Below are 13,857 nucleotides of genomic sequence, written 5' to 3'. Positions count from 1 at the left end.
ATCCACTCACCTCGGCCTCCCAAAGCGCTGGGATTACAGGCTGAGCCACTGAGCCCGACATGTGATCCCATTTTAAAGATGAGGTAACTGAGACACAAACAAGGACACACATGGGGCTATCTTTATAATCCCGAGGACCAGGCTTTCTACCATGCAGCAGGCATACAAATCAAGGCCAACACGGCCCATGGCTCTGGGTCGCTCTTAGATGGCCTTGGGAAGTCCCCACCCATCTTCATTTTAGAGTAATGGCCTCCTCCATATGCCACCAGTCTGGAAATCACCTGTGAAATATATTTCCCCTAGCGCTAGCTCAGGAACAATGTAAATTATTAGGCTTAATGGTCTCTGGGAATGTTCCCACACAACCCTCTCCCCAGTTGCTCTGTGCCAGGAAACTTGGGGCTACGGGGCACCAAACAATCAGGGCCACAGTCATGAGCTCTGGGCATCCCATAGCCTCCTAGGTGCTAGAAGGCCCAGCGCAGGGGTGCAGCCGCCATGGGGAGCATATCAGTAAGAGAAGGGTGGGACTTGCCACAAGCTTCCAGAACAAGGGCTGGGCTGACATACAAGGCAAGCCTCTCCCCAACTCCAACCTTGCTCCTTGCCTTGTCCCCTCTTCAGGGACTTATCCTCAAAGGAAGGTAGGTCAAAGTTATCTCCTCAGGACCTCCACACCTTGATTGGGGAGGTCCAGGGCCATGGGACAGGCTGGGGACCCTGGGGCCTAGAGTGTGTCTCTTCACCTGCTGGATGCTGCTTGGAGCACCAGCCACACATGGCTGTTATTTACTCATCCTTGCTTTCTCACTGTTTATCCTCCCCATGGACTGTGAGCTCCCTGAGTGCAGAGACTCAGTTGACCCCTGGAGACCCCAGAGCCCACTCAGGGCCCAGCTCACAGCTAAGACATGAAGAGTAGACTTGGGTGGTGAAGGGACAGTCTTTTGTCCTCAAAGATGGCCATGGAGTGGTCAGCAAGGCAGCTGGGACATGGGCAAGAATCAATGCAGAGGAGCAGTCTGGAAGGAGTGGGCCAGCAACTGAGAAGGCCAGGTGATCTCCCTGGGACAGGGTGTGGGCTTTGGCAACTGGTCATATGCATAGGCACTTGGGAACAGCTGACTCCTACAGACATCATGGTCAGAATACTTCTCAGAACCAGTATCCAGTTTCCCATCCCTCTTACCTGGGAGCCTCAGCGCCCCCTTGCTAGGGGGTCCTGTTTACCTTCCTATCCCCTAAGGCCATAGGTCAGCAGTGGGGTGTGGAGGAAGGCACTTCAGAAAAATGCTGATGCCGGGTCCCTGGACTGCCCCTAAACCTCACTCCCCAGGGGAGCCCCTGGGCTGGGACAACCCCTTATAAGAGCCATAGGAGGATGTGTGGAGGTGGCCTTTGCCCTCTGGCATCAGCAAGGCCAGGCCCTGTCTTAGACAATGTGGTAGCCTACTCTATCCTTCACAGTCATGACCAGCTTGGCCCTGTAGACACCTATACAAACCATGGGCCCCCTGCTCAGCAAACATTTATTAAACACTTGGTATGTGCTAGCCTGGAGCTCCAGCCAAGGACAGGCTACCACTGCCTCTGCCCCTCCTAGGCACACAGCCCCTGAATAGCCAGGCAGCAAAGTCTATTTCAGGACAAGAAGGAGGGAAGAAGGGGGCTTGAAGCAGCCTAGGAAGCTCCCAACCCACACAAGGAGGTGAAGGGGTGGTTTCAGGGGACAGTGACTTCCAGCCAAGAACCGAGGGACAGGCAGAGGTCAGTCGAACCACAGATAGGTCCTGCTTGGGGCAGGGCCCTCAGCAGCCCACCCAATCTCTCCCCAGCTTCCTCCATGCTCAATGTATCGTAGGTACTTGTTAAGTCTCCAGGGAAGGAGCTGGCTGCTGCCTTACTGGGCACTGAGTCCTGAGGGCAGAGATCCCCTTCAGAGACTCCTCTGAGGCCCCTCAGAGACCCTGCCTGAGGTCTCCACAGCACAGTTACAGGGCAAGACAGAGGTGATAGCTATGCAGATGGAAGTGGCAGGGGGAGCAACATCATCAGTTGCAGAAGGAACCGTCACTCTGGAGGGTGCTGGGATGATGAGGACACTGAGGCCGGGAGGAGGAGGGCAGGAGGCTGGCCCAGACTACCAAAGTGAGCTGGACAGGGTTTGAGGCTAGAGTAGGGTAGGAAGAGACTGGGAGAGGAAGGGCAGAGGGGAGGCCCACAGACCCTAGGGTTTCTAGGGCCTGTACCAGCCAAGGTCTGGCTTAAAAAATTATGCATGCTGCCTCCCTACCTCCAGGCCACCCTGCCTGCTTATGGCCAGGCAAAGCCTAGGGGGTGGGGGAATGGGGAGAAAAGGTGAAGGATGGAAAGGTTGGAGGACTGAGAGTGACTCTAGGCTGCCCTGCCCCGCTACTGCATATACACATAGGAGACGTTACTACCAGTTTCCCACAATAGATGGGGAGAAGACTTTGGAAGTAGACCCAGATCAGAGGAGGCCTGTCCTGGTCTGGAGGACTCATGGCTGTACCCAGTAGAGGCCAGTTCCTTCCTTTCCCTGGCCCTTGGACAGCTCCAGAGAGCCCTCCTCCCTCATGTGACAAGTGGAGAACAGTGGCCAGAGGGGCACCCCAACCCAAAGCAAGACAGAGCTCTGGGCTTATCCCAAGACATGTATACTTGGCTGACCAACTCCTGGACACTGTGCCTAACCTGGACCCAATTGGTGTAGGGAACAGAGCCCAGAAAGTAATGGGAAGGGCCAAGTGCCAGGACAAAAGAACATGGCCTCAGTGGAGCACAGACCTTGTCATATCCACCACAGTGCTGACCAATGACACCCCAAACCCCTCTGTCATAAGTAGACACAAGTATACTCCCACTATAGGTACAAGTACAACCACCCTGAAGCTATCCTCCCCCCAAGATGAGAATGAAGTCTCATGGGCAGCACCTGGTCAAATTTGGGCCTTCCCCTTGGCCATATCCATGGGTCACTTTCTTGGTTATGGCCAATTAAGGTCAGGTTAGCGAAGCTGTTCCACAGCAGCAGGACATGCCCCTTTTCCTGTCCTCTTAGCCCACTCCTGCCAGTCCTATCTTCAGACATCATCTGAACCAGCAGCTTCCTGCTGTGCTAAACAGTCTGCCCTAGGCCCTGCCCAGGATGCGGGAGTAGCCTGAATGACCTCCTTCAGGCCCCTGACTGACCAAATCCAACTGTCACAGCATGGCAACTCCAGGGCAGTGGCTGCTCCTCCCACCCCTGGGTTTGAATCTAGGCTGTCTCAACTGCTGAAGCCCAAGGCAGCATCTCTCTCTGGGCCTCAGTTTCCCCATCTATACTACTCAGGAGTTAAACTGGACTTATGGTCTCATAGTTCCCATTGATCCATACCCATACCACAGGTGAGGGTGAGGCTATTCTACTGGGAGGGGGATTGGAGGCCGAGAATCTCCTAGTTCTGATACTTGAGGTGCCTTTAGGGAACTGGGGGTGCCACAGGCCCAGTGAGAAAGCCAGCAGCCAGTGCAGCAAGTCTTCCAAGGATGTCAGCCTGAGGGTCAGCCCTTGCAGAGGGACACGCATGATGGGACAGCATGGGAGTGTGGGAACACTCTGAGGGCTCTGTGGTCTGGAAGAGATGAGCTGCGGAGGGGGTCTGTGGGGCAGGGCTGAAAGCTTGGCCCCCAGCACTAGGCAGAATCTTGCCTCCAGCACTCTTCGTCTGTGTGATTTTAGCATCCTTAGCCTGGCCAAGCCTCAATTTTTCTTGTCTGTGAAATGGGGATAAAAACGGACTGACCTCACTGACATATGTAGAATACATCACCCATGGCCCAGCTTGCAGTGACTGACATGGTTAAAACAGCTACTTCCTTAACAAACGTTGGCTTGGCATGGCCATCCCTCTTCTCCCCTCCCCTCCCATCTTCTTCCTTTGCTCCTACTCCCATCTTCAGGCTTCTTATCTGACTGACTCTGTAGCAGACTGCCTCCCTGTCCATCACTCCCTGCCTTCTTGCTAATAAAACCCAAGTCAATAGAATCTCCACCTCCAGTCCCAAGGTGACCCCATTCTCAGCTCAAGGGCAAATCCTGATTAGCTTAGGTCAATCACCATGAACCTTCTATATTGCCAGTGATGGGTTTAGAGTGGACATGTGACTCAGCACCAGCCAATAGGTATAAGGGGAAGTCTGCTAAGGGTTTCTGGGCAAGATTTCCTCTCTTCTTAATAGGAACCCAGAAGAATCATCTTTTCTATGCCTAATGTCTGGGTCTGCATGTGATGCCTGGGGCAGTGGCAGCCATCTTGTTACCATAAGGAAAGTTGCCAAGGACAGAGAGCCACACCAAAAGTGAGAGGCCAGCCAAGCAGAGCACAGGCAATAACTTGGTCTGACAGTCCACATCACCCACCTCTCAACTTTCGGGAATAAAGGGCCTAACCATGAAGAAGCAAACCATCATACTGGAGCTGCCAAGGTATATACAGAAGCAGCCTCTTTTCCTTGTAGCCAAATATACTCCTCAGGAACAGCTTTTGAAGGGGTGGCAGTCAGCTCAATGCCAACTCCTCAAGCGTCCTATGACCTGGCTCAGAGCTGGAGGAGAGGACACAGGGTGATAGGAGAGGCCCACAGGGTAGGAAGCCAGAGGAGGGTGTTGGCCAAGAAGGCTCCTTGACCCAGGATGCAGGCAGAGCAGGCCAGTCTGGAGAGGGACATGGTGAGCAAAGGCCAGAATGTGGGGAGGCCAGAGCTCCTACTGGGACCTGCATGTGTCCTGGATATTCTCAGGGCTAGTGGCCAGAAGCTGGAGCCAGCACAGGCAAGGCCTCAAGTGCTGCGCTGAGAAGTAGGGCTCTGCCCATGGCAGGCTTCTGAGGGGCAAGGCTACAGGTAACCCCCAATGGGAGATACTGCAGTGTGCCTGAGGGCTCCAAGAAGAGAAGAGAAGACTCCAGGGGCCCTACTACACCTACCACCACCTCAGCTCATAGGGAGGAAGGCCCTTAACACCAAGGCCTATTTTGTCAGCTTGTTCTCTTTTCTAATCACTAAGCTGGGGGCAGGGCTGGGGTGAGTTGTTTTGTTGTTTGTTTGTCGGTACCAGTGGCAGTACCGGGCCTGACCTTTAAGGCTTCAAATGCAGCATTTCAGGCAGCGCCAGCCAGTGGGAGGAGAACATGGGCTGCAGAAGGAAGTTCTCAAGACGAAAATGCCATGTCAGGCTGGAAACTTGAGGCAGAGCAGGGGCTTCTACCTGTCTCAAGAACATGCCAGCCCATCCGTGCCCATACTGCCTGGTGACAAAGCTGTCCTTCCCAAGGGGACCCAGAAAGCTTTGGTGACTCTGAAACAGCACAGGGCCATTGACATCGGAGTCTGCCCCAGAGACTGTGGTTGAGGGGCTCACACCACACAGGTACCTTGCCCTGAGGGTTTGCCAAAGGAGACCCCAACTCGCTCCCTCGCCCCAGTCATGGATAGGTAATTTAAGATAAACAGTTGTAGTTAATACAAGAAAGGCTGAATGGGGAATCACCCAACCAGCAGCCTGTATTGAGTACTAGGGATGGGGACTGGGCCCGGCTCACAGCAGAAATGTGGGGCCTGCAGGATCCCTTTCCCCAACTTGGGCCTCAGTTTCTCTGTCTATGTGAGGGGAGCATCAGGGCTTCTAGGGGCTTCTGTAGCTGTTATATGTTCTTCCCAAGTCAGGGAAGCATGCAAGGCCCATACTACCTGAAAAGCTGGTTCCACACAGGCTCCCTGCCCCCACAGGAAACCCCTCCTGACCCAGAGGTTCCTGAGCCCCTTGCAGTCACCACTGTCTTCCCTTTAGCGGAGGCCCCTTCCCAAAATGCCAAGAACCCAGGACCATCCCAGCAGTGACAACACACAAGCCCTGAGAATGCCAGAAAAGCCAAACTTGCAGTTCTCTCAGACATCAGAACCCACCAGATGTGGACCCACCCAGCCCGAAGGGCCAGTGCCCATCGCCGGGCACCCGGAGAGCTTTAAGAAGACTCAGTAGACAAAAATTCATCCTCAAAAAGAAACATCTTTGCTGGAGATGCTCCAAGCAGAAGAACATGCAGGGATCATCAAGCCAAAGCTTTTACACCCCAAATCGTGCCTGCTGACTGCACGGTGTCGTGCTGTGGGGGAGGACCTCAAGCCTGCAACAGATGCTCCAGGGCTGCCAGTAACCTGCCCTTCGGGGTGCAAACAAGAAGCACCCACTCTGAAAGAACGCCAGCCAAGGTCACACAACAAGGGTTTCCCACTCTGCCTGTACCCTGACCTCCACGCCCACCCTCCAGATTTTCCATAGGGAAGGACTGTTTGCAAAGACGTTTCACTTCACAAGGGACTTGCAGAGCTCCTCTGAGTCCCAAGTTCTCCAGTGAATCTAAATACCATTCAACTTGCAAAAATTTGAATTACAAGGATGCAGCCTCTGTTTCCTTCACAGACTGTCATCACGCCAGTTGGTAGATGATCAAACTTTCCAGCTCAGTCTTAACTCAGGCTGTTCCTGACATAAAAGTTTGCAAAACACTGGTCCTAACAATCAGGATGCTTTATTTCTCACCGCCAGTGTTTGCCCAGCCGAGCCCTGGCATTAACCTCAAAGGCGGGTGGTGAAAGTGGGCACTAGGAGCGCATTCTGGCTGCAGAGAGATAAACCGCACATGTGCCTGCACTACACAGGCACACACGCACACAAGCACATGCCCGCATTTGAATTCATGGGCACATACACATGCTGCACCTGTGATACACATGAGAATTCACATACACACATGCCTACACACATACACATAAGTGGGTGTGTACACAAACATACATGCACATGCAAAACACATGCACAAACACACATGGCCACGCAAGTGTAGAAACTCTCACATACAAGCTTACATGTGCACACAGACCAAGACAAGAGCTGAGCACAAGAGGAAAGACTCAGAAACTACGATTGGGTCTCAGGTATCTGTAGGGGCCGGCTGAGAACTGGGTGCTGTGGGTGAGGGGACAGGTGCCTGGGACTCAGAGTGCAGGCTCAGTTGGATGGAGAACCTCTCCCCCAGATTCTTATCGCACACTCCCTGGGGCCAGACCCATCCCTCATGACCTGTCATTCCCCAACACTATGAAGCAGCACCTTCATGGGAACCCCATTTTACAGATGAGGCCCCAGAGAAGCTGATAAAATTCCCAATGTCACACAGCTGGTAAGAAATGTGGTAGAGTCTCAGTGCACACCAAGAGAGGGCTCATTCAGAAAGACCTGGCCAGCAGGGAAGGAAGGCATCATGGTGGAAGCAAGGGTCCCAGGATCTAAGAAGGGCAGGTAAGAGACTTCTCACCCACTCCTTTCCCCTTTGTTTAATGAGGGTCATTTCCAAAATGGGGAGAGATGACAAACGAACAGCAGGAAAGGTTTCCCATGCCCCTCCCTCTCTGCTAAACAATTAGGCTGATCAGAGCTCAAAGTGGGTCAATCTGAAAAGTAGCTGCCAGACACCCCAAGGTATAGCCAGAGGCCAGGATGGGAGGTCCAAGTACCCCCACATCAGAAGAGATAAGGCCCACCAGGGCTGGGGGTCAGGCCTCAACCCACGACTACAGCAGGGTGTGGAGTGGAGCGGGAAGACCCCAGACCTATCTTAGAGCATTGGGATATCAGAGTTGGAAGGATCCCAGAAGAGAGGAAATGAGGCCCAAGGAGAAGAGGTTTTACTCAAGGTCAGCAAGCAATCTACCCAGCTGAGAAGGTTGGGCTGGGCTTGCCCTTGACAGAGGTCCCCTGACCCAAGGAAGACACCCTCTGGGCCACTTGGTGAAGATTCTTCCCACCCAGTCCTGCTAGATAGTGTCTCCTAGTCTGTGAGGAGTACCAGGCTCCGTACTAGCAGTGGCCCTGTGGGGGCCCAGGTAAGGGGAGCAGGACCAGGACTGGGGACACCAAGCCATTGGTCTGAGTCCTGCGGTGGCTCAGCCAGGCCCTACCTCTTAGATCCTGACCTTATGTGTGCTCGGTCTGTGTGTTCTTGAATGACAGAATCCTTGACTGTTTTAGGGAGACCCCAAAAGGCCCCTGAGGGGACCCCACAAGCCCCTAGGGGCATCTCAATCTCTGTGGTCACCTGCACTGACCCTTCCCCCTTCTGCCCGTAGCCACAGGCAGCTCAGGAGGCTCTTCAGGTTACACAGGACAAGAGAGGAAGGGAAAGGAAAAAAAAGCAAAAACCGCACACACGCTTCCCTCTGGGAATACGAATATTGATTCTGTAGCTTCTTGTTTAGACAGTAGGCACCAGAAAAAAAGAAACCTGACATGAAGTGAATCTCCCCAGTTGGCTTTCCCAGGGGTGGGAAAGCCTCCCCACCACTGCCTCAAGGTACCCTAGGCTCCAGAGCTCCCTCACCAGGTCTGAAGCCCGGAGCACAATCATTTAAGGACACAGGTCATCATGCATGGAGGCAAATCTCTAGGTGGGAGTGGGGGTGAATGGCTGGAAGAGGAAGGAGAGAGGGACCACTCCCATCCCACAGGCAACACTATCCTTCCTGACAGGGCCACATCTATTAGCCTTGACTCCCAAACCTCCAGATGCCCCTTGAATAGTTCCCTAGCAATGAGCCCTTGAGAACTCTGGTCATTCAGTTCCTAAGTCCTACCCATCCAGACAGCAGGACACCCCCCAAACATCTATAACATCCTAGCCCTCTGAATTCCCCTGGGTCCTGGCAAAACTTCTAGGGACTCGCAGAACCAGCCTCAGGTTTCCATTAATAGCCCCCAGTCCCAACCCCAACTCCGTGACCTTCCTCTCTGGAATCATACTGGAATCTGGAGAGGGAAACAATATCTCATTTTCAGCTGCAGCGACTCTGTCCTCCCCCACCCCTCTGTGCTGAGCAGGCCTGCCCATGACTCAAAGCCTGGGGGAGAGAAACCCTGAGCTGGGAATGCTACACGATGGCCTGTGTGTATGGTGGGGGGCACTGGGGCTATGAGCGCTGGGGCTGGCAGGGCAACCTCAGGCCAAAGAAGTTGGAAGGTCCTCTGGATAACCTGAGACTCAGAGGAGGAAAGAGGCACAGCACAGGAAAGGTAAGAGGCCTAGGCCCAACTCCTATATCCTGGTCCTTTTCATTTTCTTCCCAAAGACTCAAGTTTCAGGCCTCCCCCTCCACTTCCTGGGCCCACTGCCCAGATGTCCCCAGCCATCTGGCTGGGCAGCTAAGTGTCTGACAGATACATCCTTTCCCAGCCCTGTTTCCAGTGGTTGTGGGCATTTGGGCAGGTCCCTTCTTTTTTCTAAGTCTCAGTCTCCCCACCTGGGGGATGGGCATAACCACAGGTTCTGAGGTTAAGGCAGTAACATAGGTGAGGGCCTAGGAGACTACCATTAACCTGGTGACATCCCCCACCACAGTCAAGCTGGGCTGCAGGAAGGGAGGGAAGGAAGTAGCCCAGTGCCTGTCCTTAAAGAGCTAGGATCTGGTGTAGGGCATAGTCTGAGTGAGTGGCAGGGCTCAGAGCTAAGACTGGGGAGGCTTCTGAGAGGTGCGAGTGTGAGGCCTTGAAGGAGGGTATCTGAACCCCTGAGAAAAGCACACAGTCGTGAGGGGGCAGAATGAGCAAAGCAGAGGCGGGCAGATGCTGAACCCAGGGGAGCTGTGTGAGAAGACTGGTTGCGGAGAGCACACAGCTGCAGTAGCGGGGCTTTATGCTGACGTCCACGATAGTCGCCATGGTCTTGGTGGAACCCTTCCTGCCCACAAGAGGCTACGTCATCTCCCATTAATTCTCACCACCAGCCTCTTAAGCAGATTCTATCATCTCAGTTGGGGCAACTAAGGCAAGGTCATCCCAAAGGAAGAGGGTCAGCTCTGGATGTCAAAGTTTGAGGCTGCAGGGTCTATACCCGACACCCAGCATGTCCCCAAGCTGCATCTTCCGAGGAGCTGGCAGTGTTCACCCATATACTTTTGAGGTGCCAAGAGCTAGAGTGCCCACTTGCACACAGATAGAGGGGAGAGGGGACACTGACTGCAGAAACAGTCATGGGGCCAGCTTCAGTCTTCACTCTGGAGTCAGTCTCTCCATGGGGACATGGGGCATAACAAGGAATCTGGAGACTCACCTGCAGACTATGAGGGGACTCAGCTTAAAACGAGCTTCCTCCTCCTCTGGGGTTAGTCGGGCACAGCTGGCCAGAAGGAGGCACCCAATAAAGATAGGGCCCGGCGGGGATAGCAGTCAGGGTTTGCCCCCCCAAATCCTCAACACTGGGAGAGATGTGAGCACCTGGCAGCACTGCATCTTGGTGGCAGCATCAGCAGGCTGCAAAGCCTCACTCCCTCCCTCCTGAAAAAGCTGCGGCAGGTTGTTGGAGATATGGGGGACCCAGATGTATGATGTTGCCTCCTTCCAACAGGGAGAGCCACAGGGAGGTGGAGACAGGGGCTTGGAAGCCCAGACAGACACACGTCACCCACCATTATTCGTAGCTAGACTGACGCATGCCCTCTCGTGGATACGGCTCCCCATGTGTCCACTCAGGAGAGGAACACGCACTCTGGCTGTCATTAATCTGCTGGGGGTCCAAACCCCTCAGCCCCTCACTGCTCCCACCCAACCCCAGAGGGAGACGCTGGCCAACACCATCACTGGAGCAAAATTGGGCTTGAAGGGTGCAACCAGGTGGGCGGGTCAGTGGGGCACTCCACCTAGCATTCAGTCAAGACTCCACAGAGCAGGGACAGAGAAACACAGGGACACTGGAGAACAGGGCATAGAGACCCAACAGAGAGGACAGATGAGGTGAGAAGGGCAGGTGGGCACAGATTGACAAGAGACCCAAAGAAGGGGACACAGATGAGGAGAGAAGGAAAGAACCAAGGAGGAGCAGGGCAGTGAGGGCTGCACTCAGCCAGCAGCAGCCTAAACACTGGGGTGGGCATAACTGGACAAAGGAGGAGGCAGATGAAAGGGAGCACTCTCTGACTTCATCTTCCCCCATCCCCAGGCACACAAGTACACACACATACACACATACCTGAGTGCACAAACATGCACGCACACATGTGGCCGCCTGCTTGTTTGAAACCCTGATCTGGATCCAGGTGGGATGAGAGAGGCCTTCTTCCCTCAAACTGAAGCCCTGGCCTCCCTCCAGCAGTAATTCCTCTCCCCTTCTCAATCCATCAATAGATTCATTTCGCCTGGTGGGCAGGGAGCAATGCTGCCAGAGTGATTGCAGAAGTAACAGCCCCAGACCCTAACTCCAGCAGTTTGTGAAGCTGGGACCCTTTGCACTGGCAGACACTAATGAAAAAATGATTTTCCCATAGAGAGCCCTCCCCACTGAGGAGTTGTTGTCCCAGTGCCACGAGGCAAAGGGTCCCACTCTCCACCTTGGAAATCCACCTGTATCAAAGTGTCATCCCATCCCAACCACGCTGACCCAGGAGAAGGTTCTAAGAGGCCACTATCCCTGGAGCTCTCTGGTCCCAATGGCAGCCTCAGCCTTTCATGTCAGTTCAACAAAAGCACCAACTCCAACTGGCTATGGTCATACAGGGGAAATCTCAAGATTCCCTCCCCTTCCTCCCTCCAAGGATCAGTGGGCATCTGCATCTGCGGGACCAGGGCAGCTGAAGGGCGCTGGCTGTCAAAGCAAACCCTCTGTGTCATTGCACCATTAGTCACCTCCCCTTGGACCCTCAGAACCACGCAGCCCCCACCCCACCCCCACTCTCATTCTCTAATTATGGTTTGCTAGTCATGTCCCAAACCCTCGAATTAGCTCCAACTATAATGACTTGAGAAGAGTGTCTAGCTGGAAATGTGCCGCTGCCGTCATACCAGTCTCGCCATCTTCTGGCTGGGGACAGGTGTCCACCCTGGTCAGGGTCTCACACTGGCTTTCTAGGGGAGACCTGTGCAGGTCTAGCACCCATCTGACCCACTGCAAGCTTCAGGGAAAGGGAGTGAGGTAGGGAAAGGTGGAAGGAGACATCTACTTAAACCTTCACTCGAGGAGCTATGAAAAAAAATTGTGGCTTGGCTTGTGCTTGGCTTTGAAGATGAAAGAACAACAAAAAAATAATGCTTTTGCTCTTTTTCAATACTGTGGTTTAATCCATTTCATCACAGCAAATAAAAGACAATAACGCAACCACTAGCACTGAACTTCCATACTATGCTCTTTTCCTTGTGCTCCCCCCACACGCACACACAAAAAATCCAGACGGTTGACAGAGGACACGTCCGTGCGGCACCTGTAATTTGCCAACTGATCACCCGCCTGTGCACAGCCAGGCTCTGTGAGAAGAGAGATGACAAGACAGAGAGAGAGACCCAGAGCAGTGCCTTTCCAGAGTTTGTTTTTCCCTCATCTGGAGAACGTACAAGCTGGAGTTGACAGGTTTTGTGGCAGAACCAGGGGTGCTTACCCTTGGGCAGAACCGATCTAATGACGCAGAGCCAACCTCTCCCCTTTCCTAAGGCCAGACCCCTTCCTCTTGCCACCAGCAGCCTGATTTTCCATGCCTCAATCTCCAGGCCAGGACATTGGTGATGGAATCCATGGACAGGTGGCTCCTTAGACCCAGAGACAGAGATGGATAACAGAAGTAAGGTGGTCACCGTGCCCCAAAGAGGTATCTGGGGACTGCACAAGGCTGGGGCACGGTGTCAGGAAACGGGCACTGTCCTAAAGGCCACATGCACTGAATATCCACTCTCAGCCCCAGACACGTCTCACCCCGAGAAGGCAGCCCGAGTTTGCCGGCTCTTGAAGACGGCAAGAAGGCTCAGAAGGACCATGAGAACCTGCGGAGCTGGCAGAGCCAGGAGATGTATTACCCTGTCGGCAGCAGCGGCAGCAAGGAACAGGCAGGGGTCCTCCCCACCATTCACCTCTGCCCAGAACCCAACACTTTCACCTCCCAACAGAGCTCTTCAGGGGACTCTCTCCTCAGGTGAGGCGAGGGAAGGGGGGCGAGAACAGGAGGACACTAGTGCTCTCTGTGGCACTGGCCACAGCAAGACACCCTCTGCATACAGCCCCCTATCAAAGGAAAAGCCCATGAAGACAGGTGTGAAGGTGCCCCCACCTCTGGCTCCAAAGCGCCAGGCTCTCACCAGGGAGGGAACGTGGGGCAGATGCGCCGCTCCAACCAACTCCGCGGGGCAGGGGTCGCCGGACGCCCCCTCACCCAACCCCGGCTTCCCCTCTCACCGACCAACAACAGGGTAATCAGCTGACAAACTCAGACCCCCATGTCTCATCCCGAGGTTTGAAGATCTTGCCCATTTGGGGCTTGTGGGAAGCAGGGGGCACCACGGGGAAGTTTCGCGACGCAGCCAGAGCGCCAGGACCGCGGTTGCCAGCCCTCGGGGCTTGGGGCCATCGTCCCTGGGCGCACGGGCAGCCGGACCCAGCGTCCTCGCCCTGGCGCGGGGCGCAGGGAAGGAGCGGTACGGACTGGGAAGCGGAGGGGGCGCAGGGCTCGGCCGGGGTCCCGCGGCCGGCCGAGGCCACTTACGTGTGCTGCTGGGGGAAGCTGTAGGCAGAGGCGCCGGGGGCGGCGAGCAGAGGCAGAAGCAGTAGCGGCGGCAGCAGCAGCGACAGCGGGCGCTGAGCACCGGAGCCGCGCTGGGGGCCGCAGCCGGGCCGGGGGCGCGCGGTCCGCGCGGGGCCGGGCCGAGAGGCGCCGCAGGTCCGAGCCGGCACCGCCATGTTTCCATTCAAGATGCGGCGCCGCGGGGAGGGGGGGCGGCGGCGGCGGCGGCGGCGGCGGCGGCGGCGGGGCGGGGGGGCG

General features: G+C 55.0%; 1 protein-coding gene across 4 annotated transcripts in view; it reads right to left on the bottom strand.

The window, feature by feature from the left end:
- Positions 1-13,841, bottom strand: part of CACNA2D2 (calcium voltage-gated channel auxiliary subunit alpha2delta 2) — a 139,036-nt gene extending 125,195 nt beyond the window's left edge. For 2 of the 4 annotated variants that reach the window (XM_008053401.1, XM_008053403.1), the window contains exon 1: positions 13,582-13,841. In XM_008053401.1, the coding sequence (XP_008051592.1) occupies positions 13,582-13,775 (194 nt within the window). In that variant the 5' untranslated portion in view covers positions 13,776-13,841. The remainder of the gene's footprint in view (positions 1-13,581) is intronic. The other 2 variants (XM_008053402.2, XM_008053404.1) reach the window with 1 other exon arrangement.
- Positions 13,842-13,857: the final 16 nt, after the last annotated feature.

This window comes from Carlito syrichta, unplaced genomic scaffold, assembly GCF_000164805.1.
Source record: "Carlito syrichta isolate Samal-C Ts95f unplaced genomic scaffold, Tarsius_syrichta-2.0.1 Scaffold288153, whole genome shotgun sequence".
In the NCBI taxonomy this organism is placed as follows: domain Eukaryota; kingdom Metazoa; phylum Chordata; class Mammalia; order Primates; family Tarsiidae; genus Carlito; species Carlito syrichta.
Note: the sequence above shows the minus strand (reverse complement) of the source record. Positions and strands in the feature narration are given on the sequence as shown.